The sequence below is a fragment of the Neomonachus schauinslandi genome, chromosome 4 (assembly GCF_002201575.2).
Source record: "Neomonachus schauinslandi chromosome 4, ASM220157v2, whole genome shotgun sequence".
NCBI classification, from domain to species: Eukaryota; Metazoa; Chordata; class Mammalia; order Carnivora; family Phocidae; genus Neomonachus; species Neomonachus schauinslandi.
The window spans coordinates 186,904,890-186,931,171 of NC_058406.1; the positions used below are offsets into that span (position 1 = coordinate 186,904,890).

General features: G+C 55.5%; 1 protein-coding gene across 1 annotated transcript; it reads left to right on the forward strand.

Moving 5' to 3' along the window:
* Positions 1–7,990: 7,990 nt before the first annotated feature.
* ZNF696 (zinc finger protein 696) lies at positions 7,991–13,576 on the forward strand. The gene is made up of 3 exons (XM_021688827.1): positions 7,991–8,027; positions 9,418–9,519; positions 11,926–13,576. Exons 2-3 carry the CDS (start codon positions 9,486–9,488, stop codon positions 13,032–13,034), a joined length of 1,143 nt encoding a protein of 380 aa, XP_021544502.1. The 5' UTR covers positions 7,991–8,027; positions 9,418–9,485; the 3' UTR covers positions 13,035–13,576.
* The last annotated feature ends 12,706 nt before the right edge of the window (positions 13,577–26,282 follow it).

Sequence of the window (26,282 nt, forward strand, 5' to 3'; positions counted from 1 at the left end):
CACCTGGGACAGATTGAATGACCTGTAGGCACAAGGGGCAGATTGCTCCCCTGGACCCGATCCACTCGTCCACCCAGCAGCACCCCTCTGCCAGCCCCTGCCTGGGAGAGGGCACCCCGGCGATGGCGCTTCTTCCACCTCTGAGAGCTCTAGAACACTCTCCATGGTCCTTAAAGTAAAGGGCAGCTCAGAGGTCTGTAAAATTCTTGGGGTGTGTGGGGTTTGGGGTTTTCCCTTGCAGGCCTCTCCTGAGCCTGTCCCACGTTGTCACTGTGGGGCCTCATCACTCTTTCCTTGCCCCTGAACTTGAAGAGCTTCACCAAGATACATGGCTGCTGTGGGACACTGTACATTGATCTTTCCTGAGATGGAGTGGTTAATATTTTTAATTTTTTTATTAGGGTATAACTTAACCTTTTTAAAACTCCCACATCTTAAGTGTCCTGCTTGACTTTTTACATGTTTCCCTCCTGTAAAGCCACCCAGGTCAAGACATAGAACTTTCCAGAACCTCCCCTCTCAGTACTCCCAAGTTGACCGCTGTTCTAGCTTGAACTTCAGATACACGGAACGGTGACCTGTGCAGAGCTTTGTGCCTGACTTCTTTGTTCAGCAGAATGTTTCTGAGGCTTGCCCTTCTGTGCTCCTGATGGACAGCTTTACTCCTTTCCATAGTCAAAGGACTGGTCCTCTTCTGCAGAAGAGCCATCTGGAAGCGTCCCGCTTGTCTTCTCTACCTTCCACACCTTCATGTCTTCTTTTAACTGTTCTCTTCCATTTCATTTTGTGAAGCTCCCTTAGACCCATCTATCTTCTGCCTCCCTGACTTGGCTCTCTGTTGTGTGAACTCAACTTCCTTTTGCTTCTAACGTGGCTTTTACTTCTGATAATACCTCTTCGTCTTATAGGAATAAACATTAAGTAATCAAATACATTTTCCCTTTTCACAAGAATTACCAAGAAATTAACGATGTACAATGAAATCCTAGTAAACTATTCTATCTTGTGCTTCAAAGAGGACTTTAAAAATTCTAAATAGCTTCTCAACATGAACCTTTTTGCTTTGACCCCATTTTTACTTCTCGAGGTTATTTCTTAGCTAGAACCCACTGGTGGCTCCAGAAGGCTCAGTACAGCTAGGCCCCTGGCCGCCTGCCTTTCCCTCTGCTCTCTTCTGCCGCAGAGCCCCTTCCCACACTCCTGCTCACTCTTCAGAACCCGCTGGGGCAGTGCCTGTGGCCGCTCTCCTGGCAGAGTCAGCTGCTGCCCTGCCTCCATGCACTGCTGCTGGGCGCCGGCCCCCCCCCCACCGCCGAGCCTCTGAGTGTCTCCCTTTTCCGGGAGCGCCCCAGGGGCAGGCCCTCCGGGGGTGGCAGGCACTATGGTGCCCTGTCCTGCACGTGTGCATCCCCAGCGTCGGGCACAGCAGGGACAGGCCCTCCGGTGGGTTCTCCTGGGTTCCATGGCACCCTGTGGGTTGAGACCAGCCCAGGCAGCTGCTGGGTCTCACTGTGCTGAGACTTCCCCCCGTTGAACTGGGATTTCCCACTGGAGGGCCACCAGGGTGTCTCCCAGCCAGCCCTCTCTCGGCGCATGTGTCGTCTGAGATGCGGGGGGCAGAAACCCGGGCGGGTGGCCCTGCCTGGGGCCTCTCCCGGCAGCGGTCCAAGTGCTGGCCGGCCGCGCGGCCTCAGACGGGGCCCCCGGTGCAGAGGCCGCAGCTCCGGGTCAGTGTTCGGTCTGCGGGCGGTGCAGCCGGAGCGGTCGGAGGTGGGGCCGCCCAGGCGGTGCTGTGGGGCTCACCTCGCCACTCGCCATTCTCCATAATCTCTCTGTTTTCAGTAGTTTGGGGGAAAGAAGTAAGTGACAGGCCCCTACGCAGTTGTCTTTGACCAGAAGTCCTGGTTTGTTTTGAGGAAAAGTAAGCAGATCTGAGATACTCTCAGTGACACTGCTCTGTCGCACCAGCACCGAGAGGGCGAGAGGCCCACCAAATACCAGCTGCAGGGCGCGTCCTTCCAGTCCGACGCAGGGTGCCGCGGTCCCTCTGCGGGGAGGCCAGCGCCCACAGCAGCCTCGCGCAGTCGTGGGAGCCGGCTCTCCTTTCTGCTTCGCGCAGCTTTTCAGCGAGAGCACGCTACACCTGCTAACTTGCAACTTGCCAGTTCTTCTCACCACAGCCCTGAGGGACCCACACTTGCAGCTCCTGAGCCTCCCAGGTGAGGCGCATCCGTGGCGAGGCCAAACCCCCCAGGTGCTCAAGTTGCTCTGGCTTACATGTGGGCGTGAGGACGTTCCAGGTGCACATCGCCAGCCCTTTCCCGTGTCCCCGCGGCGTCACGGCTGCCCTGCCACCCGGCCCGGGGCCCTTCTCACAGCCTGCCTCTGGCCTGGCCTCCCCCCTCACCTCAATCCTGCGAACCCCCTCCCCCCCCACACACACACTCCTTCCCACCCCGGGCATCTGTCGTTGTTTCCTTTTTCCCTCACCACTGGCTCTAAGGAGACAATGTTGCTGTCCCCAAAGTCTCTCCATGCTGTGGCTCAGAGTCTAGTGACATTTGCACGCACCCCAGAACGAGAAGCACATTCTCCTGCAGGAAACCCTGGAGGAGACAGAGCCCCTGGTGTCTGGGGTGGGGGGTGCGCAGAGCTCCTAAGGCCCGGCCACTGGGCCAAGGACCTGCTGGGTCCTGCAGAAGCCACGGGGGTGCCCAGGGGCTGGTGGGGCTGCCCCCAGGGAGGACAGGAACCATGAACACGAGCCCAGAGGCAAAGGCAGCCTCGCCGTGAGCCCGGTGACCCACCAGGAAGACTGGGCAAGAGGGAGACGCCGTAGCTGTGACCCCAGCTGGAGGGGCCACCCGGAATCCAGCAGGTGTGGGGAGACCCAGCTGGGCGAGCCAGCAATCCGCCAGGCCGAGCCCCGCAAGGCCGCCCGGAGCGGGGCCCTCGCGCTCCAGCCCCGGAAGCCTCCCGGCGGGGAGCGGCCTCCCCAGGCCGCTGAGGGCGCTGAGGGCGGGAGGGTTTTTGGCCGCAGGCCGGACGTGGTGAAGCACCGACGCGAAGCCGTGCGACCGCGGGAAAGCCTCCGTGCACAGCTCGCTCTTCACGCAGCACCCGCGGTCCCACAGCGGCGAGCCGCCCGGTGCGTGCCCGGAGCGCGGACGCGCCTCCCGCCGCAGCCCGTCCCCGACCCGGCGCCAGCGCGTCCACAGCGCCCAGGGAGCCCGGGCGGCCTGCCGTGGACAGACACGCGGGGAAGCGCAGGGCCCGAGGGCGGCGCGGACACCCCCACGGCAGCCCCGGGCCGAGCCCCAGACCGCAGCTCGCGCCCCGCTTTCGTGCAGCCGTCGGACGCCCACGGTCTTCACATTAACAACGGATTCTTACGAAAGGTTATTACGCAAATCGTCTGTACTGTCCGGCCCCTTACATAAAGTTTGCGGGCTTCTGGTCCGTGTCCTTGCCCCCCGACACAGACTGGTCCGCTCCTTGGCAGCTCGCCCCGGGCCGTGGGGAGCGCGGGAGCAAGGGCAGGGTCGCGCAGCCCGTTCCCGTCGCAGTGCTCCGATCGGGGGGGGGGGGGGGCGAGGGCGGAGATGGACTGTCCAGCAGGATCGAGGCGGGGCGGGGGCTGGACTGTCCCCCAGGCCGTGGGAGCCAAGGCTCGTGAGCGGGAGGCCGGACTTGCTGTTGGGAATGTCGCTTGTGGGAGGGGCAGTCCTCCAGAATACCCGAAGTATCCCCCTGGAATGCGGAGCGAAAACTCTATTTCTCCTTCGAGATCATCCTTTTAAAATGTTTTAACTTTTACGTGTTTTTTATAATTAGAAATAAGTAATGCAGTATGTGGTGGGTGTTAAAACCGGATGCCAGTTGCCGTGAAAAAGCCTCAGCACACAGGATGCAGAGGGTGGGCTGGCAGGCTGCCCTTGGGGACTGAGCTGGCAGGCTGCCCTTGGGGATTGACGGAGAGGCTCCAGAGGGGGCCGGGGCCTGGAGGGCATGGGGGAGGCCAGAGGCGGGAAGGGGGTTGGGCTGCAGGGTACTGAGGAAGCTTCTGGGGCGCGCGGCCTGGGCTCTCCCTTCCACCCTCACTTGCATTCTGAAGCTCCTTTGGGGCCAGAAGAGGTAACTGTTCTGGCGGGGAGCGCGGGGGGATTCAGACGGCCTGGGCTCATTCCCTCCCGGCCCCACTGCATGAAGAGCCAGCAGGCTTTCTCCAAATTCTTTCTGCCCTCTGCCTAGTGAGCAGCAGTGTTCTCTCAGCGCAGCCCTGGAATGAGGAAGGTCAATGGAGCAGAGCCCGCCAACTGGCAATGAACTGGACGTCTGTGGTTTCCAGCCACAGAGATTGGTGCTGGTCTGTCAGCACAGAAGTAGGCAGGGTTATCCTGACCCAGTGAGGCGTGTCACTTCCTTTTTCCATGTGCCAGCTCCGTCCTCAGGAAACCCCCACTTCCTCCTCAGCAAAGTAGTCTCTGTCTCTCAGGGTCCTTACTACTAGAAGAGGCGACAGACACAGCGAGGGGCTACAGACAGGCTGCATTAGTGGAGGGACAGACCACATGCATGGCTGGGGCTGCAGGCCAGTCAGTGTGACTCTGGCCCTCATCCCCTCTGCACCTGCCTCGCCCGACTGACGCCCCTCCGCTCCTCCAGGCACTTGCATGGTCTTGGGGGCCCAGGGCCTGGACCGTTGAAGTCAAGGGGACCACTGCCAAAGCAAGTGTGAGCAACAGGAACTCCTTGGCGCCGTCTGGGGCACACAGAGGCTTGGAAGGACCGGGGGCAGCCCACGGGGTCAAGCGCTGCTTCAGCAACCCAGGGAATCCAGGTTTCCTGGTGGGGACCAGAACTTTGCAGTGACCAGGTCTCCCTGTCACCTTTCCACCTCTCATCTCTGCAGGGCCCTGTGTGGCCTCGGGCTCCAAAATGATGTAGGGGAACAGAGGGAGAGGAGCACTCCCCAGAAGGAAAGGCGTGCTCTTGCGGGAATGCAATAGGCCCCCTAAGATGCACCCCAGAACCTACTGGAAAAGAAAAATAATGTGCTGCCCAGATGGAGTCACTGCTCTAGCCGGCAATCAAAGAGCCCTCTTCTGGCTCCTCGTTGTCAGAGCAGTTCATGCAAGACAGGAGGTGGACCCAAACCCATTTTTCCTATTCTATAAGCAAACTATTTTGTAGAAAATTTGGAAAACAGAGACAAATAGAAAGACGTCACACTAGTTCTCACCACATGGCAGAAGTGTACTCTTCGAATTTGTTTATATCTATACAAATCCTTTCCTCCCAGACCTTCTTAGATGGTTTGCAAACACCAAATCCCTGGGTCTCCTAATGCCTTGCTGTGTGCTTCCTACACTGGGGCGTTCTCTCACAAAGCCACGGGACAGTCACCGCCTCCAACTCTGCGTGTGTCCGTGGCCGTCACTGCAGTGCTTCCCCACCCCCCCAGTCCAGCGGCCACGTGTCCTCACGGCTCCGCAGCGTGATCATTCTCCTCAAGGATGGTTTACTAGTTGCAAAAGGAAAAGAGCAACCACACAGTGGAAAACCCAGATGACATTTTGACCACGTGATCAAAATTATCCCCAGCCAGCGACGAGCCGATGGACATGGTGGACACCTCATTGCAGTATTCCCTGTGGAGATGTAGGACCAGTGTCCAGTGACGAGGAAAGGGAACGAGTGTGTGGACAGCACAGGTGGAGCTTTCCAGGCTGGGCAGCAGAAGGAGCCAAAGCTGAGAGAGAGGCAGGAGCAGGCCTGGCATGTTTGGGGAATGACAACAGGTCCCACAGTTGGGAGCTGGAGAGGTGGTGGGGGAGGTGGTGGGGTGACAAGCCAGTGCCGGGCTGATCAGGGTGAGGGCGCACTGGGCACAGCAGATGGCACGGAGTTCCTAGCTTCTGGATAGCCAGTGTCCTCCATGTCCACCACTGATGGCCTAGCCCAGCTGTGATGATGCCCCTCTTCCTGCCCAGCATCACGGGCCACTCACCACTTGTGCTTCTGTTTGGTGAGTAGGGTTAAGGACACAGGACGGACACCAGAGTAAGAGACTTTTGTAGGAGAATCTTGTAGAGAGAATCACTGTCAGGGAGCAGGTGGACGTTTCAAGGGGCCCTCCGAGCTCTGGGGTTTCTGTAAGCATGTCTGAACGAGGAGGCTGAAGAGAGGCCACAGAAGTCACTGATAGGAAAAAGCACCTGGGCATGGAGAGACAACTGTACGTGCCTTGGGGACATGCCGTTCAAGACCCAAGCCCCATGACGCATACCTGTCGCAGATGCTGTAAAGGTTTCTCGGCAGCGATGAAACATGAGAGCGTCCATTCTGTCGAGAAACCCAAGAATGCAGTGCATGTGGGAAAGCCTGCATCCCCAGCTAATGTGTGGAGAGACGCCAGAGAACTCCTACTAAGTCCCACCCTCAGGAACTGAATCCTGCCAACAACGAAGTGAGCTTGGGAGGAGATGCTCCCCCTTGGAGCCTCAGGAGAGACCCAGTCCCCACTCACACCTTCACCGTACCCTGGGAGAGACCCAAACACAGACGTGACTAGGCTGTGCCCAGACTCCTGACCCAAACAAACTGAGATCATAAAGGTAAGGAAGCTAAGGGGACATCATTTTTTAAAATTTTTAATTTATTTTTAAAGATTTTATTTATTTGAGAGAGTGAGAGAGAGAAAGCACGAGAGGGGGGAGGGTCAGAGGGACAAGCAGACTCCCCACTGAGCAGGGAGCCCGATTCAGGACTCGATCCTGGGACTCCAGGATCATGACCTGAGCCGAAGGCAGATGCTTAACCGACTGAGCCAACCAGGCGCCCAAGGGACATCATTTTTTAAAGGCTACATCTCTGCTGTCTTTCTGCTAGGCCCATGGTCCATATTTGCCTCTCAATAAGCCAAAGAAGCTCTGTTCCCACTCCAAGCGGGAAGCAGGAAAGTTAATCATTCTCTGAGTTCTGTCCTAGGCCCCCAACACCTGGTTAACACCTGAGAAGAGCCGGATCCCAACCATGTCCCAGGAAATGAGCTTCAAACCAACCTCGGCTGACGGTGGCATCCAACCCCTGCCTTTGATGATCTTTGATGATTTATGGAATAACACCTGTTGTTCACCCCGCACTTGCCTTTGGCAGGACCTTACCCTGGATTCCCCAAGGAGCAGTACCCGACCCCAAGTGACGATGACACTCACTCCCCCCAGCCCCCAGTCTCCCAGATGCTGCGGCTGCTCTTGTCCTTCACTTACACCACTCCACACAGTGTTCCCACCTTTTCTGGCTCGCGTCTGATTTCGGTCTCGCACGCAGCCTAGAGCCCGCACGGCTGGTCCTCGGGGCCTCCCCCGGGTCCTCGGGCCCCTAAGTGGGCGGGCACTGAAAACCAGCGGTGCGGGAGCCCGGGCGCAGGTGGTGTCCCTGCAGCCGAGCGGGGGCCGCGCGCCGGGAGGGAGAGCCGCGAGGTGCGCGCGGCAGCAGGACCCGCCGGGAAGCGGGCAGCTGCGGGGCTCCCTCCCGGCGCGGACGCTCGCGGCCCCTGTCCCTGAAGGAGGTTTCCCCACATCCCTCCCCCGGTCCCCTCTGCCCACGGTTCCCCGGATTCGGCCCACCTCCTCCCCCAGGGCGCCCCCACCTTTCTCCACCTGCACAGCCTTAGTCGGCTTGTTCGTTCATCCCGCGGCCCCTGACCCCACCCGGGCCTGGCTGGAGGCGAAGGAGGAAAGACTTGGGAGGGTCGCCGCTCTGGGAGGCCGGCGAGCCGGAGCGGGAACCGTCCGTGAAGACGCCGCGACCGGAGTGAGCGCCTGGAGCACCAGCCTGGGGAGCCGACCGGAGGAGCAGAGGAGTGCACAGCTCTCCCGCGGCCTAGAGCGTCACCGGAAGCGCCCGCGCCGCAGCCGCCTGGGCAGCCAGATGTACAGTCCTCCCGCCGCCTAGAGCGTCGCCGGAAGTGCCGTGCCCCGCGCTGGGGACCGCGGCGCTTCCGGCGAACGGCGGGACTGCGGGTGAGTGGTGGTGGCCTGCTGCGGGCCGTGCGGGAGCGGCAACGTGGGGCCCGGGTCTGGGCGCGGGTACGTGTGCTTATGCGGGGCTCTCGCTTCGAAAGAGCTGCACGTGCACCGTGGGGAGTGACAGCCTCAGGGCAGTCTCCCCCTGACCAGCGAGAAGGCCTTGGGGACAGTTCCCCCCCGACCCCGGTGTGACAGCCAGGGAACAGCCCCCCGGAGCGGTGTGACGGCCCCGGGACAGCCCTGCCCCCACCCGAGCCAGTGTGACGGTCTCAGGGGACCCCTGACCAGCGAGAAGGCCTTGGGGACAGTTCCCCCCCGACCCCGGTGTGACAGCCAGGGAACAGCCCCCCGGAGCGGTGTGACCGCCGTGGCACAGCCTCCCCTGGTCACTGACGGTCGCCAGGGGTCGCTTCATTCACTTTAACAGGCCCTGTTTTTTAGTTAAGACGATGTGGTTTCCAGGGTTCGCTCTCAGACAAGTTGGAGGTGCAGTGTCCGCACAGGTAGCTCTCTGCCAACCCCATGATCTCAGTGTCGGGTGGCTCCCCGCGGGTGAGACGGTGCCCGGAGGCTGTGGGTCCACCCGCTGCCCGCAGCCCTATCGGTCTCCCCGACCTCCTTGCCCGGAAGGTGTTACCATCCTGAAGAGTAAAAACTGATCTTCTACATGATGTTTCTTAATTGCAAATGAGGCGGGACAAATGAGGAACTTATGTTAAAAAATACACTGGCCACCTGTCAGCGTTCTTTTGGTGACTTTTACCAGTTTGTCATGTTTTCTCATTAACGTGTAGTGGTCTTTATGTTTTAAGGATGTGAATCCATGTTATAAACATACCACCAAGCCCCCCAGGTTTGGTTTTTTTTTTCATTTCTTTCTTTTTTACACTAAATTTCCTTGTGTAGTTAAATCTGTTAGACTTTACCTTTGGTGTTAAGCATAGCAAAATCATTCCTCAATCCAAAACTGCGTCACTCAAATAATTTTTTATTTTTTTGGTTTCATATTTTTATAATCAGATCTTCATAATTATCAAGAAAAATGTTACGTCCCTAGATGTGTCTCCAGACATTTGAGGCCTGACCAGGGATGCTGGGCTTGTTCATCACAGAGCAAGCCCACGACAGGCAGCTGGCAGGTGTTGCCACGCCCAGCTCTGTCCTCAGCCTGCCGGGGGGTGGGGGCAGGACTCAGGGCAGCCAGCATGGTCCAGATGACATTCCCAGGGGTACCGTCTGGAACACTAGTTACTGGTTCATCTGTTCGGTCATGACTTTGATTTCTAGCGGCAGACACAGGCCCGTGGAGTCCCCAGGAGCGGCTCTGAGCTCACCCCCACCTTCCCTGTCACTTTCTCCCCTGTCTTCTTTCTTACTCAAGCAGGTGTCCCCACTCCTGGTGCTTCTGCAAGGCACAGCAAGGAGAGCCCCAGGCCTGGGTCTCCAGACACCATGGACAGGGCTACGCTGATGGACACACACACAGGTGAGGGGTGGACAGCCAGTGGGTTAGGGAGGAGGGGACAGCTTAGGAATCAGGGCTCCTGGAGCCCACCTGCCTGGCTGGTTGTTGAAGCTGAGGACTCCTATCCAGCTTACTGTTGTTGCTGTTACTTCCGTGTGAGACAAGCAGTGCTCAGGACAAGGCCGCCTTCCCCTCACACGGACGCTCGCACTGCCTCAGGCTCTTCCACCATCATACTCTGATGCCACATGTTCGGCAGCGGGAGTCTGGGTGGAGTATGGCCATGGCTGCCAGGACATACTGCACACCCCCCCCCCACACCTGCACCTGTTCTCCCTTGAAGTCAGAGAACCCCGGTGTCAGGTGATTCAGCTGCCCCGAGTCCACGAACAAACACTCATCCCTTCTTTGGGCCCTGCCGTGGAGCTGCCCTTCAAGTCCCGGACTTGCCTCTCCCTCCCTCCACTGACCTTAATCCTGGCAGATCTGGTCCAGACGGGGCTCTTCACAGTCCTGCAGTTTTGCACTAAGTAATAATTTTAGCAAATGTCAACATACACAGAGTGGTAGAAGAGAAACAGGTCACAACGAAACACACATTTTAAAGGGAATAAAGAGTGCCGTCTCTTGGTTGCTGGTCCCGAGCACATGTCAGGGGATCTGTGGCCTGAAAGCAGGATACAGGCGAGCGTGAGACCAGTGGGGGCCTGATGGGGCCCTTGTACGTCAGTTGGGAGACTAGCATCTTTGCGAGGGGGCTGAGTTTCTTGGTTAGAAGCCAAGTTCTAACCTTTTAGGAAGACTTCCCTCCATCAGGGTTTCTCAGCCCTAGCATTGGACATTCTGGGATGGAAGACTCCTCGTTGTAAGGGTGTCCTGGGCATTCTAGAATATTCAGCATCCCCGGCCTCCACCCACAAGACGCCAGTACCACCCCTCCCAGTTGTGACAACCAAACCTGTTTTCCCACATAGCCAAATGTGCCGTGGGGGCAAAACTGCCCCAGTTGAGAACAAGGGCTCCATGTTTAGGGCTCCTCAGGGCGCCCTGGGAAGTTATCACTGAGAGGACCCCCCCACCCACACACACAGCGCTGCCTGCTGGTGCCTGGGATGGCCTCGGGAGGCAGGCAGTTCACAGGACCTGAAGCCTGACCCACCGGAACTGGAAAGGGTGTGTGTGCCCCTCTCCCATTTTAATTCTGAATAACTCTTGCTTCAGAACCAGTGCCTATGAGTTGCTTGAACTTCTACATCTACCACACCACAAGAGCAGACTGGGCCTCCCCAGAGGGCCTCCTGTTTCTTTTTTTTTTTTTTTCCCAAAGATTTTATTTATTTATTCATGACACAGAGAGAGAGAGAGAGGCAGAGGGAGAAGCAGGCTCCTGAGGAGCAGGGAGCCCGATGCGGGACTCGATCCCAGGACCCTGAGATCATGACCTGAGCCGAAGGCAGACGCTTAACCATCTGAGCCACCCAGGTGCCCGAGGGCCTCCTGTTTCTTAACCCTGTGCCCGGGGCCTCTCCCCATCTCCAGTTGCTCAATTGGACAGCCCCCTTGTTAGGGAATCGATGGAAAGTGGCTGTGGGTGCCTGCCTGCTCTCTCCCGCCCCGGGGAATACTGGCCTTGCCCCCGTCCCTCCCTGCCGTCTCCCCCCGCCCCCCCGTGCAGGGCTGGCTCACCTGGGCCGGCTCAGTGCTTGAGCAGTGCTCCAGTACTGCAGGCTCGGCCTCAGAAGCTACCCTTGAGGTTGGACGTGGCAAGAACTGCCTGGCATTCTGCTTTGCGACCACAGCCCTGAAGCCATTTGCCTGAATGGGTGTGTGGTCTGTGCCCGGGGCCACCGGCAGTCTCACCACCGGGCAGCCGGGACTGGGAGGCCCCTCAGTCCAGCCGGCTGGCTCCGGTCACTGGCTGTTGCTTACTCTCGGCACTGATTTCCGTCTGAGGAAGGATTCTTTTACTTGCCCGGACGAGAGGCCGCTTGGGTTTGGCGGGTTGTGGTGAGGTGTCAAGGCCAGAGTTGTGTCGTGGAGCCCGGGGTTGCAGAAGTGAGCGGGGACCGCGGCACGTGCCGCCCTGCGCTCTAGCCCTGCGCCTCCCAGGGCCTCTGCTTTGGTGTTCCTCTCGCTCCGGCTCGCTGCCCGTGTTCTTTGCCTTCCAGGCCGCGCGGGGACACCCAGAGCCAGGGCTTCTGTCTCCCGCTCTCCGGAGCCTGAGGGTAGAGGCTTAGGCTACCCCGGAGGAGTCCCAGCGGAAGGACCGGAGGCGCCGGGCGCGGGGGAGAGCTGGGCAGGAGCGGCACACTGTTACTGGCAGCTCTGCCGTGACCCCGCCGGCCACCGCCCTGCCCACTCTGGCGGCTGTGTGCCATCCAAGCTCCCTTGGGCCTCCTGTCTCACGTCTCTGACCCTCTCTTCCAGCGGCCCTGGCACAGGCGGCAGGCGGCAGCCAGGCTTCTGGCTGTGCCGCTTCGGTGGCAGAGCGAGGGGCTCAGAGCACGGAGCCAACGCCAGAGCAGGGGGCTTTGGAAGAAGAAGGGGCCCGCGGAGGAGAGAGAGCGCTGGGCCCGTTTCAGGGGCCTCCCTGGGCACGGGGGCCTCCGGACGGCGGCGCGAGTGAGGAGGCTGGAGACAGGCCCGCAGGTTCCCCCGGGGTCCCAGTAGTTTCCGAGAGACCTGGAGGGCAGAATGGCCTAGAGAGCAGCGGGTCCCGGTCCGATGCCACGCTGCACGCTCGCTCTGCCGCGGGCGGGAGAGGGCCCCGCAAAGGGCGGCCTTATCAGTGTGGCACCTGCGACCGGAGCTTCAGATGCTACTCGGACGTGGCGAAGCATCGGGGCATTCACTCCGGGGCGAAGCCGTACGCGTGCGGCGACTGCGGGAAGGCCTTCCTCCACAGCTCGCACGCGCTCCGGCACCAGCGCGCCCACCACGGGGCGAAGCCGTACGCGTGCGGGGAGTGCGGGAGGGCCTTCAGCCAGAGCTCCAACCTCGTCAGGCACCGGCGAATGCACACGGGCGAGAAGCCGTACGGATGTGCTGAGTGCGGCAAGGCCTTCGGGCAGCGGTCGGATGCCGCCAAGCACCGGAGGACGCACACGGGCGAGAGGCCGTACGCGTGCGGCGAGTGCGGAAGGGCCTTCCTCCACAGCTCCAATGCGGCCCGGCACCAGCGCGCCCACCACGGCCAGAAGCCGTACGCGTGCGGCGAGTGCGGCCAGGCCTTCAGCCAGAGCTCCAACCTCCTCCAGCACCGGCGAGTGCACACGGGCGAGAAGCCCTTCGCCTGCCCCGAGTGCGGCCGCGCCTTCAGCCGCAGCTCCTTCCTCAGCGAGCACCGGCGCATCCACAGCGGCGAGAAGCCGTACGCGTGCGGCGAGTGCGGCCGAGCCTTCAGGGCCCTGTCGGGCTTCTTCCGGCACCGGCGGGTCCACACCGGGGAGAAGCCTTTCCGCTGCACCGAGTGTGGCCGCACCTTCCGCCTGAGCTCGCACCTGATCCAGCACCAGCGCATCCACGGCACAGACTGAGCCCCCCGCGGGTGAACGGGCCAGGACGCGGTGGGCACAGCACCCATGAAACTCCGGCCGCGCCTGGAGGGCTGTGTACTTCGTCCCACCAGCATGAGGAGGATGAGGGAGCAGCCTGGTGCTTTAAGTTCTTGCCATGGGGAAGCCCCCAGTGCCTCCACGGCCCCCCTGCCCAGCAGTCGGAAGAGAAGGAGGAGTCTGAGGGAAGGCTGCTTTATAGTGGGGAATGCGGGCTTCCCCAAAGGAGGGAGAGCTGAGGAGGACGTGTATCCACTGAAACTGATTTCATATTCCTAACGCTTTGCTGATGGATAATTCACGTATAGTGAAGGGCATGACCTTAAGGGCTGGGTTCTATGAGATTTGACAAATATAACCTGTTTTGACCTTTAGAACCACCATGCTATCAAGATAACAGACTATCTCCATCGCCCCCTTAGCCTCAGAGGCAACCAGTGATCTCGTTTCTGTCACTATAGTTTTGCTTGTTCTAGAACTTTATGTAAATAGAATGATTTAACATATACTTTTTATGTCTGACTTCTTTCCCTCTGCTTAATGTTTTTGAGATTTATTAGTATTTCTTTGTTTCGCTTTTTATTGTTGCTGTTGTTTTCTTAGTTCCATAGCACTTTTTTTTTTTAAGATTTTATTTATTTATTTGACAGAGAGAGACACAGAGAGAGAGGGAACACAAGCAGGGGGAGTGGGAGAGGGAGAAGCAGACTCCCTGCCGAGCAGGGAGCCCTATATGGGGCTCGATCCCAGGACCCTGGGATCATGACCTGAGCCGAAGGCAGACACATAATGACTGAGCCACCCAGGCACCCCAACATAGCACTTTTTAAAAGGCAAGAGTCACTTTTTATTTTGTATAAAAGCTCTGTGTTTGTATCTGTGTCTCCATCCAAGCAGGAGCTCCTGTAGCCAGAATTGTTTTACTACAGCCCTTGATACAGAGTATGCCAAAGCAGAATATACTCCACCAAAGAGTGTCCGTGAAATATGTAGGGGAGTGTGTGAAAGATGGTTTACAGAGGAGACCACAGGCTCAGCCAGAGGAGGAGAGAACACAGATCTGCTGTGTTTTCACACCCATTTCAGGGTATGCAGCTTGCAGAACTCTGCTCAGCCTCATAAAGGCAGTACAAGAAAAGGACGTGTAAGATTCTTGTACTTTCTTTTTTTTAATTTAAATTTTACTTAGTTAACATACAGTGAAGTATTGGTTTCTGGAGGAGAATTCAGTGATTCAAGATACTTGTACTTTCAGGGCACCTGGGTGGCTCTGTTGGTTGAGCATCTGACTTTTGATTGGGCTCAGGTCATGATCTCAGGGTCATGAGATTGGGCCCCGTGTTGAGCTCTGTGCTTAGCACGGAGTCTGCTTGAGATTCTCTCCCTCTCCCTCTGCCCCACCCCGCTAGGGTGCTCTCTCTTTAAAAAAAGGAAAAAAGAAAGGTATTTGTACTTTCAACAAATGTTTCCTAAGCACTTACTTGTCCAGGCTCTCTGCCACTGTTCTGGGAGAGACAAAACCAGCATGACACGAGCACTCAGGGACTTTACAGGTTAGAGAGTGAGACAGGCAAGGAAAGCCATCTATGTAGTGCCCAATAAAAAGCCCAGTAACAGAAGTACCTCCAGGGAACTAAGAGCACAGGAGAGAGGCACACACAGATGATCAGGGCAAGGGAAAAATTGGGAAGAGCTCCCAGGAGTGGTGATTCCTAAGCCGGTTCTTCAAAAGATTTAATCAATAGATGGGCTAAATGTTGTGTACAAAGCAGAGGTCAGGGGGCACTAGGGGGTGTGAAAGGGTATGAGAAATGTGTTCACTCATGGAACCTTGGAATCTGCAGTCAGAGAAGGCAGAAAGTAAAATTTAAGTGAATTCACTATTTATAACTTAACATTTTACAGCACATCATGACAGTGTCATGGATACGGATATGTGTTATTTGCCAGGTAGGACTGGTGAAGTATCTTTGTTGCACATCCTAGAACTCTGCCATAATGAATTGAGTGAGATCATCTTCTTGAAAGTTTACTGTAATGACTAAGATAAATCTGAGCAGTCACCTGGCCATGAGTCCTAGGGTCCAGCTTCATGATCCAGATCTGTGCTGGTCAGGCTGTGGTTTGATGCCATTTCATGGTTATCATCTGCTCTAGCTTAACTACTGATTGTGGGTTATTTTGGGTCCTATAACTGGCTGGGACCTCCAAAACAGCAGTACAAGTCTAGGGCTCTTGTGGGCACCTATTTCTTTTCCGATGTGAGTTTAGGGCAAGGGTTGTGCAGCCTGTAGGGGCAGAGTTGCCCCCAGAGTGAACTCAGTGGCACCACAGCTATTGGGCTGCTGACTCTTGGGCCAATGGTGAGGTGGAAAACTGAGCCCAGGATTCCCAAGCTGAGCCCAAACCCTCAGATAGGCTGAATGGTCCCAGGTTCGTGGTCCCTCTCAGATACCAGGAGAAGCCAAAGCAATCAGTCTTTGGAGGAAATCTTCCCCTACTTAGACCTGTAGTATTACCGTTTATAAGGTCAAGCAATGAGCTGAGATCACCAACCATATAGGAAGGTCTCACTGAATGAGGGTCAACAAAAACAGCAAACAGTAGACATAAACCTCAAAGAACTGCAGATAATGAAATTGCCAGATAATGCAGGCAAGGGAATAGTTATGTATGAAGTATGTACAGAAATAAAGAAGACAATCACAGCAATGAGAAAGCAATAAAGGACTATCAGGCATGGACGGGCAGGGTTTTTAAAGAACTTTTAGAAATGAAAAATATAATTGAAAAATATAATTGAAATACAACTCAGTGGGTAGGTTAAAAAGCAGATTAGACACTGCTGAAGAGAGCATTAATGTAGTGGAAGATACATCCAAGGAAATCGGATACCACACAGACAAGGAGATGAAAAATCTAAAGGAAATGTGAAAAGATTTGTAAAGCAGAATAAGACGGTCTAGCATGGGCCTGATGGGAGCCCCAGGAGAAGAGAGGGTGAAGGAGAGGACACCCAGTGAGGCCCTGTGATGACACGCCCCATGCTTATGCAAATTCCAACTTTATCAGCAGCTGGCTGCCACAGCCCACCCAATCCCTACTCTCCAGCCAGGCCCAAGCTCTCATCTTGTGCAGGGTTGAGAATGGAGGTGAAGGTGAGGTCAGTCAGGGAGAGAAAGAAGGTGAAAACAGACATTTAATATAAGATCATTTATCACTAAGGAACTTTCACTGAAACAATCTCTGAAGTTTATACTACAAAGAGAAGGAAATGATTGCAGAATGATGGTCTTAGATATGACATAGAGTGGTGAGCAAACAAAATGACCAATATGAATGAGGTCCAAACACTGTATAAAAGAATAATGTCAATTGAAATACCAGACAACGGCATGTCCGCTAGAAGGGGGTGTAAATGTTCTAAGCTCCTCCTACAGGTGGGAAGGGGCATAAGACCTTAATTTTAGACATTGATAAATATGTGTAGTATAATTTAATGTTGATTAGTAAATATAAGCTGTATACATTTCCAGTCCAATAGAAAAATGCAATCATTTAAAGTGAACAACTACTATCAGTTAAAAGCATGAGTTGGTAAAGAGAAAGATAAGAAAAGGACTGGGCAAATAATCACAGAGCGAGATGGCAGAATGTCCATAAGCACAGTACGTCTAACTGGAGGAAACTTCCAGTTAAAAAATTAACATGGGTAAGAGGAGTCTGTTACTCAGAACCACAATATAAATGAAGACAGAAGTAGGTGGAGGCGTGAGCCCGCCAAGGGAGTGGAGTCACACGCAGGCAGCCGTGGAGATGAGAAGCCAGTGTGCACTGGGACGCGGGTGGCCGCTAACGAGCTGCCGGGAGTCTCAGGTCCGTCCCAGGAGCTAGCGAGCCATCCCCGAGACAAGACAAGGAACTGACGTGCACTACAAACCCTCAAAAGCCAGTGCGCTCAAGGGCTCAAGCGCCAGTGAGCCTCACCTGTGCCCACGGGCCTTCATCACCCCTACGTGGTGGGAAGCTAGTCATCACTAGGCGCCTGAGGAATGTTTCTGATGTGCAAGCAAGAAATCAAACCAAAGGAAAAAGAGATGGTGCAGGAAATGCAGAACCGGTGAACAAAATGATGATTAGTGACCTGAGATCGAAAAGGAACTGCATCCATTAAAAAAGAACAAATAGTATTTTAAAAGGAAAAATTCAAAACAAACCCTAGAAATTAAATGGGATATCCACAATTAAAAACAAATTAGCAAGTTGGCTGAGAGGTGAAGTGAGGAAATCTTTTTTTTTTTTTTTAAGATTTTATTTATTTGACAGAGAGAGACACAGTGAGAGAGGGAACACAAGCAGGGGGAGCGGGAGAGGGAGAAGCAGGCTTCCCGCTGAGCAGGGAGCCCGATGCGGGGCTCGATCCCAGGACCCTGGGACCATGACCCGAGCCGAAGGCAGACGCTTAACGAGTGAGCCACCCAGGCGCCCTGAGGAAATCTTTTTTTAAAAAAGGAAAAGGCGAAGAGGCAGGTGAGGTGGGAGACAGATTAGGACCAGTAGGAGTTCTGGGAAAAACCAGAACGTGGTGGGAATGGGATGGCCAGAGACCCCATCTGATGCTCCCCAGGCCTGACAGACCCGCGTCACTGCAGTGGAAGCACCTGTAGCTCCCCACAGTGACAGCCTGCACGACGCTGTGCGGTGCCCCTGGCCGCAGGGAGGCCCAGCAAGCACCCGCGTGGCGGACCACACAGGGGTGAGGAGACTTCTTCACAGCCGTGTCACACATAGAAGACAGTGGAACGAAGCTCTAACAGTTACACGAGAAAATAATTTCAGCCTAGAAGTTGACGCGTCTTCAAATCATCAGGCATGATGGTAGTAGTAGAATGGTATTTTCAGACATGCAAGTTCACCAAAAATGTCTCATGACTTCTTGTGGAAATGTTCTTCAGGAGACACAAAGAGGAGATCCCCAAAACAAGGGAGTAACTGAGAAAGAGGAGTAAGAAGGCTCCAGTAGACAGGGGGTCCTCACCAGGACGCCAAAGGCCAGCCCAGGATGCGCGGACAGTCTCCGTCTCCTGGGAGGAGATGCAGAGGTCTGTGACCAGTTTTAGTTTCCCACAGCACACCCTGGGGCACAATTATTTACCGTCTTTCCACACGCAAAATACACTTACCCCTCTTATGGCTCCCAAAGTCTCAACCAACTGCCAAAGCAGACACAAAGCCTAATCAACATCTGATTTTCATCAGGTCTGGAAGTAGAGGAGAGGCCTCTTGAGCCAGAGACCTGTCAACGAAAAAGAAAAATTATCTGACCTCTCGTAAGAGAATTTTAAGACCCCTCCCATCCCATGGCCCCCTCGAGCTACAGAGCCTGGAGGGAGAGCCTGGCCATGGGCACTTGGCAGCCCTGCTGTCCTGTCTGTTCAGCATGTCTGAGGGGTCCCTGCCCAGAGTGGGGACAGAGCATGGGCCTGGGGGTGGCACACAGGTCTCTCACGGGATGATCAGACCCTTCCCTCAGTCAGGGCTTGGAGTCCACCCTCTTTAGGGCCCCCTCTGCCAGTGCCAGCACCCCGCACCCCCTTAGGCAGGTTCCACAGGGGGGCACAGAGGGGAACACAGCACGGCCCAGCTCCTGGGCAGGCAGCCAAGTGGCACAGCCCCCCACCCATCTCTCTGAAGAAAGCCTGAGAGGCAGCTCAAGACTCACCAGCTGGTGGAGGGGACACGCTTCAAAGGACGGGCCACAGCCGTTGGCGACCTTCTGTATAACGGCAACAAATGTTTGCATAAGCAGTTCATTGCACAAAATCCCCAATATTGCTTTAACAGTGAAAAAAACACAAAGTAAGTTGCAATGAGGCAGAGACGTGCACTCAGAATTCAAGGTCTTCGCTTGCCGAGTCAGGAGCCCACGCAAACTGCTCCCTGCACATCTCGTGGATCTTCTCCACAGACAGCCGCGCCTCTCAAACCTGCAGAGAAGACCAGGGTTCTCGGGAAGAGCCCAGCACACAGATCAGGACACCAGGGCTGCCAGGCAGGACGTGCTCCTCCTGCCCCACAGCACAGCCACCCCTCCAGGGGTGCAGAGGGACCTGCTGGGGCCAACTTCCCCAGCACAGCCCAGGCAGCCAGCATGTGGGGCTCACAGGCGACCCGGCCATGCTCACACCCAGCAAGCAGGCTGAGTGCCCCCTGGCTGGGTGGATGCAAGCAGCCTGATGCTCAGGGTCACCCTGTGACACTGGGCTCCATGTCCCAGAGCTCTCGGGGAGGGAGGACACGTGACAGGGGACTTGGCATCAGACGGTCAGGGGGGTGCCCATCCTAGGAAGGACCTATGCTGACCACCGGGGCACAGGGGGCCAAGCTGGGGCCCATGAAGCAGGTGACACTGATCTGGGGGTCCAGGCAGCTGAGCTCTCCTCCCCGTCTGGAGCCTGCATGCGCAGTCTCATGAGCTGTTCCTCCAGCTTCTCCAGCAGCTCCCCACTCTTCTCAGCAGTCTGGCAAAGTAGGGGAGGGCCACGCTTCCTGACCTGGCCCCCGCCCGCCCACCCCAGAGAGGAGGGAGAAGCCCCAGGAGGCAGGGACCCTGCCTGCACCACCGAAGAGCCCACAGCAGGATGGAGGCAGAGTCATTCTGGCTCAGACTTCGCAGAGAGGGGAAGTGTGGACATCTGAAACGCGACAGGCAAAGGCCATAGCCAGAGAGAAAAGGAGCAAACAGAAGAGCCTTTCCATGCCCGAGAAGATGCTCAGCTCTGTTCCACTTTTTTTTTTTTTTTTTTTTTTGGTGGGCAGTAAAGCAAGGTTTATTGAATGATAGTGAAGGGACAGTACAAAGTTCCGGAAGGGGAGGGAACCCAAGAGGGTTGCCCTCTGTTCACCTTTTATTTTTTTTAATTTATTATTTTTTTAGGATTTTATTTATTTGAGAGAGTGACAGAGAGCATGAGCAGGGGGAAGATCAGAGGGAGAGAGAGAAGCAGACCCCCGCAGAGCAGGGAGCCCGATGTAGGACTCGATCCCAGGACCCTGGGATCATGACCTGAGCCGAAGGCAAACGCCCAACCATCTGAGCCACCCAGGTGCCCCATCTATTCACCTTTTAAAAGAAAATCGAATGCATCAAAGCCAAGGCCTGCTTTCCTGGCTCCACAGGCCTTGGTGACGCTGGACGGCCTGAGGCCCTGGGACGGCTCGGGGCAGATGACAGCAGTGCATGTGGGCTCCGGCCCCAGTCCTCCTCCAGGAACGCAGGCCCCAGCTCCGCCCGCACACACGTGCGAGTGGACATGCTGCTGCACTGGCCAGAGCAGCCCCAAGAGCTGCTGCGGCCGCTCAGCTGGAAAAGTGGGCATCTATCCCGAGTGGTCAAGAGGCGTGAGCTCTGCATGCAGGGGCCTCTCGGGAACAGCTGCAGCAGTGAAGACTCCAGGGGCCTGAGGGCAGAGGGAGGACAGAAGACGCTGGGCTGCTGCTTCTGTGGAGAAGAGGAGGGGAGCAAGTGGGGGACACACCAGAAGCTCCCCAGCAGCTGCCTCTGGGGATCCGGGGTTGGGGGGTGCAGTCTTGTTCTTCACTGAAGGGGAATATTCTTTGATCTAAACGTTTGACATTCCTCATACACACACCCCACTACTAAAAACTCCCCTCTGGGGCACCTGGGGGGCTCTGTCGGTTAGGCCTCCAACTCCTGGTTCCAGCTCAGGTCGTGATCTCAGGGTTGTGGGATCGAGCCCCATGTCAGGCTCCATGCTCAGTGGGGAGTCTGCTTGAGATTCTCTCTCCCTCTGCCCCCCCCAAATAAATAAACCTTGAAAAAATAAAAAATAATAAAAACTCTCCTCTGCACCTGAGGACACCCGTCACAAGGGGGAAGCTTCCAGGACTACAGCCACGGCAATGAAGCATAAAGGGAACTCTCCAGTACAGGAAAGGTGAGGCCAGAGAACCGGGACAACTGTGCCGACAAGTTAGGTGACCCAGGTGAGATGGACAAGCTCCTGGGAAGATGCGAACCACCACCCTGACCAGGGAAAATGGAAAATGTGAATGAATAGGCCTGTAACAAGTACAGAACGTGAACCAGTAACTTCAAAACTTCCCACAAGAAAAGCGCAGGCCCAAAGGACTTCACTGGTGAATCCCACCGAACATTTAAAGAAGAATGAACATCAATTCTTCACAAATTTTCACAAAACAGAAAAGGAGGGAACACTTCCCAACTCTGAGACCAGCATTACCCTGATACTGAAACTAAAGACATCACAGTAAGACCATAGACTGGTCTCCACTGTAAATACAGAAGCAGAAATCCTCCACACGGCACTAGTAAAACAATCCAACAATATGCAAAAAAGGTTCTACACCATGATCAGATAGGATGCATCCCAGGGACGCAAGGATGGCTCACCACCTAAAAATTAATGGAATACACTCCTATCAAGAGGAAAAAGACAGAAACACACGATCATCTCAAGAGATGCAGAAAAAGCATCGAGTGTATGCTGAACACCTGCTTTCCTTCTGGTCGTCCAGAGGGTAGGTGTGTGCCAGGCAGAGGGCGCCTACGTGCCCAGCCCCTGATCTCCCTGGGCCCCGAGTCTCCAGGGAGCGTCCTGAGGACGACGTGCCCCGTGGGTGCCACAGATCGCTGGGGAGGGGAGTTCAGCATGTCCTGCACGGCTCCGCAAGCTGATTTTGCTCTGTACCCTTTTGCTGTACAAAGTCAGAGGGGTGATTCTGCGCCAAGAATCACTAAACTTATGGGTGGTCTTGGGGACGCTTGACAGGGGTTGCTGTAAGAGTGGGATTCCCCAGCACTCAGACTCACCGGCTGGTGGCCAGAGCACTATTCTGAAAAGGAAGGATGTGGGGTGGAGCAGGACATGGCGTTGGTGCCTGGACGGCCATCGGGTCGTCCGCAGTGTCAAAGACCGGCAGAACCGCCATCTGCTGTGAGTTACCCGGGGCTCTGGGAATGAGAGATCTAATCCCAAGACAGTGGGCTTGGATCCTTGGGCTGCTCTGGCCACACCGTCTCACGGGAGGGAGACATGCAGCCCAGGTGACGCTCGGGGGCTTCTCTTCTCCCGGTGGGAGCAGCAGCCCCCAAGTTCCCAAGAGTGAGCTTTGGATGCGGCAAAAGCGTTAAAAGTTCGCATTGCTCTCCCCTCCAGGTGGGAGGGGAAAATGTCGGATCAGTTCCCTGGCCTGGAACCAAGTGGCAGACTCAGAGCTGCTGTGCGCTCCCGACTTCCTGTTCCAGCTCCATCTTCCCAGAAGCCGGACGTTAGCCTGGGAGGACTGTCACTGTCGGGGCTGAAAGCAAACTCACAGCAAGAAAACATGGAATTTTTGTGACAAGTTTCTTTTGCGGCTACTGCATCCACACGTGTAGTAAAAAATTGACTCAAAATGTTAAATGCTTGTAATTTCATAAATGCTAGAGGGATCAGCAAGTGCTGAAGAAGCTTGCTCAGGCTGACGGTCTGAACGCCAGCCAACAGGGCAACAGATGTGTGTTTACACAGCGGAGGACACCAGCAGTGACCAGCAACCCGGGGACAGGCCACACTGGTGCCCCGCTGAAGGAAGGCCCGGGGACAGGCCTGGGAATGCTCCTTCTCGGGCTGCAGGCTGTGGGTGCACACATATGGAAAATCTGAGCCGTATGCCACGGTGAGTGCAGACTCCCGCAGAACTCAGTGTTTTTCATGAACAAGGAAAGAAAAGCTTCATGGAGCACGTTATGTTCAAAGAGCTTGCCACCAGACGTTGCTGTTCCCTGGGGGCCAGCAAAGGCCCTTCCCGGCCTCCCGCACCCCCCTCCCTGCAGCCACACGGTCCTCGCGGGTGCACGACACACGGTCCGGGCAGCTCCACACCCCTGCTTCTCCAACACTCCTGGAAGACCAGAGACCAGGCAGGGAAACGTCTAAAGAGCACTCGGCCGTGTGGAAAAAACAGGGTGGCCTCTGAGGGCCCAACCAGACCACGAGAGGCAGCAGCCGACAGCAGTGCAGCCCTGGCGTGGCGTGTCCGAGCCGGCTGCCACGGCCACCTGTCCTGCGGCACCTCCCTCCGCCAGTCGCTGAAGAAGTTATTTTGGAAAACTTTTTTTTTTTAAGATTTTATTTATTTGAGAGAGACAGAGAGAGCACAAGCAGGGGTAGGGACAGAGGGAGGAGAAGCAGACCCCCAGTGAGCAGGGAGCCTAAAGCGGGACTCGATCCCAGGACCCCAAGATCGTGACCCGAGCCGAAGCCAGCGCTCAGCTGACGTAGCCACCCAGGCACCCCTGGAAAACTTCTTTTGTTGTATATTCATGATCCAGTGATTTCCCATAAAATGTGGCAACCTCCCCAGCAGCTCAGCACAGAGCACGCCCAGGCTCGTTGTCGTCGTGGGGGACACAAGCCCGCCCGCACACCCCCTGCAACCCTCACCACCCTCACCCCTGCCACCAGTTCTCCGGCTCTCACTGACACCTAGTGTCTGGAAGCCATGGCACACGGCGTGCCGGTGAGGCGGCTGGATCCCAGCACCCAGGCAGCCCCGGCCGTGGGCCGGGGGGGTGGTCACCAGTCCAGGGTGAGCCATGCAGCCGCTGGCTGGACGCACACTAGACGTGACCTGGTACCAGCTGTGTTCACGGTCTGCACAATCTCTGTCCCGTCGGCCTTCTAAAACCAGGAAGTGCATTCTAGCTCGGGCCCTGTTCCATCATCAGGATAGGATCCTGAGGCCACTGTGTTTTCAAATTCAGACTACGCAGGTTTTTTAAATGACAGTGTGGCAGGTAAAGGCTGTAAGATCTCCACACAGATGCAGAAAAGGGACCTGACAAAATCCAACACCTCTCATGATAAAAACAAACACATTCAACCAACATAAGAGCACATACAACAGAATGAGATAAAAGGCACCCAAACCAGAAAGGGAGAAGTAAACGGTCTCTCTTTCCAGATGGTGTGACTGTGTAGCTAGAAAACCCAAAAACATCTACAGAATTACAAGAGCTAATAAGTGAATGCAACCCAGCTGCAGGTACAAGGTCAACACACGAAGTCAGTTTTGCGTCTCGACACCTATAACAACCCAAGAAGAAAATCAGGGGCCAACTCCATTTGCAACAGCACCAAAAAAGATAATATCTAGAAATGAATTTAACCAAGGAAGTGAAAGACTTGCAAACTGAAAGCTACAAAACACTGCTGAAAGAAATTAAAGATCTAAATAAAAGAAGTTCATCCCATGTTTGGGGGGCGGGGACTTCATTGCGCTAAGATGGCAATATTCCCCAAAGTGATCTGCAGATATAAGCCAGTCCCCACCAAATTCCCCAAATCCTTGCGGAAATTGACAACTCAATTCTAAAATTCACACAAAAATTCAAGATACGGGGCACCTGGGTGGCTCAGTCGTTAAGCGACTGCCTTCGGCTCGGGTCATGATCTCAGGGTCCTGGGATCGAGCCCCACATCGGGCTCCCTGCTCAGTGGGAAACCTGCTTCTCCCTCTCCCACTGCCCCCGCTTGTGTTCCTCTCTCTCTGTCAAATAAATAAATAAATAAATCTTAAAAAAAAAAAGAAAAGAAGGGGCGCCTGGGTGGCTCAGTTGGTTAAGCGACTGCCTTCGGCTCAGGTCATGATCCTGGAGTCCCGGGATCGAGTCCCGCATCGGGCTCCCTGCTCGGCAGGGAGTCTGCTTCTCCCTCTGACCCTCCCCCCTCTCATGTGTTCTCTCTCATTCTCTCTCAAATAAATAAATAAAATCTTTAAAAAAAAAAAAAAGAAAAGAAAAGAATTTGGGGGCACCTGGGGGGCTCAGTCGTTGAGCGTCTGCCTTCGGCTCGGGTCATGGTCCCAGCGTCCTGGGATCGAGCCCCGCGTCAGGCTCCCTGCTCCGCAGGAAGCCTGCTTCTCCCTCTCCCACTCCCCCTGCTTGTGTTCCCTCTCTCGCTGTGTCTCTCTCTGTCAAATAAATAAATAATCTTTAAAAAAAAAGAAAAGAATTTGGGGGCGCCTGGGGGGCTCAGTCGTTGGGCGTCTGCCTTCGGCTCAGGTCATGGTCCCAGGGTCCTGGGATCGACTCCTGCATCGGGCTCCCTGCTCAGCGGGAAGCCTGCTTCTCCCTCTCCCACTCCCCCTGCTTGTGTTCCCTCTCTCGCTGTGTCTCTCTCTGTCAAATGAATAAATAGAATCTTCAAAAAAAACAACAACAACAAGATACCCAGAGTAGCCAAACTAGTCTTGACAGAGAAAAACAAAGTTGGAGGACTCACACATCCCGATTACAAAAATGCTTCATCAAGCTTCGGTAATCCAGACAGCGTGGCGCTGGCGCCAGGACGCACACGGGGGAACAGAGCAAAGCTGACCGTCCAGAAACCAGCTCCCGCAGCGACAGTGCCAACCTCCCCCCGGGCGGCGAGGCACTCCACAGGGAAAAGGCGGCGTTTCCACAAGTGCGGCTGGACTGTCCACGTGCAAAGAAGAACAGCCTTCACAAAACTCACTCAAAACTCATCAAAGTCCTCAAGCTAGAACGACTGCACGCGTAGAAGAAAACGCAGGTGCACGTCTTCATGAGAGGTCTTCAAGTATGATATAGCAGAAGCACAAAGATCCAACAGCTCGATTACACGCGTCGAAACGTAAAACCTTTGTCCTCCACACAATACCGTCAGAACCCACAGAAAGAGAGAAAAAGCTTGAAAATCATTTAAGAACATATAAAACGGGGTGCCTGCGCGGCTCAGTTGGTTGAGCGACTGCCTTCGGCTCAGGTCATGATCCTGGAGTCCCGGGATCGAGTCCCGCATCGGGCTCCCTGCTCGGCGGGGGGTCTGCTTCTCCCTCTGACCCTCTTCCCTCTTGTGCTGTCTCTCATTCTCTCTCTCTCAAATAAATAAATAAATAAATCTTAAAAAAAAAAAGAACATATAAAACGCTATTACACCTCAACAATGATGACAAATGGCCTAATTAAAAATGGGCAAAGACTCTGAACAGACCTGTCTCCGAAGAAGATGAACACACAGCCAGCAAGCACATGTAAAGATCAACATCTTGGGGCACCTGCGAGGCTCCGTGGGTTAAGAACCAACTCTTGATTTCTGCTGAGGTCATGATCTCAGGGGTGAGATGGAGCCCTGCTTAGGATTCTCTCTCTCCCTCTGCCTCCCCTCCCCTCACCCCCACTCG

Bases quoted from the DNA above. Each gene is read 5' to 3' on its own strand.
- ZNF696 (XM_021688827.1), top strand. From the start codon at position 9,486: ATGGACAGGGCTACGCTGATGGACACACACACAG. The intron at 9,520-11,925 runs GTGAGGGGTGGA...CCTCTCTTCCAG, and splicing joins GCTGATGGACACACACACAG to CGGCCCTGGCACAGGCGGCA.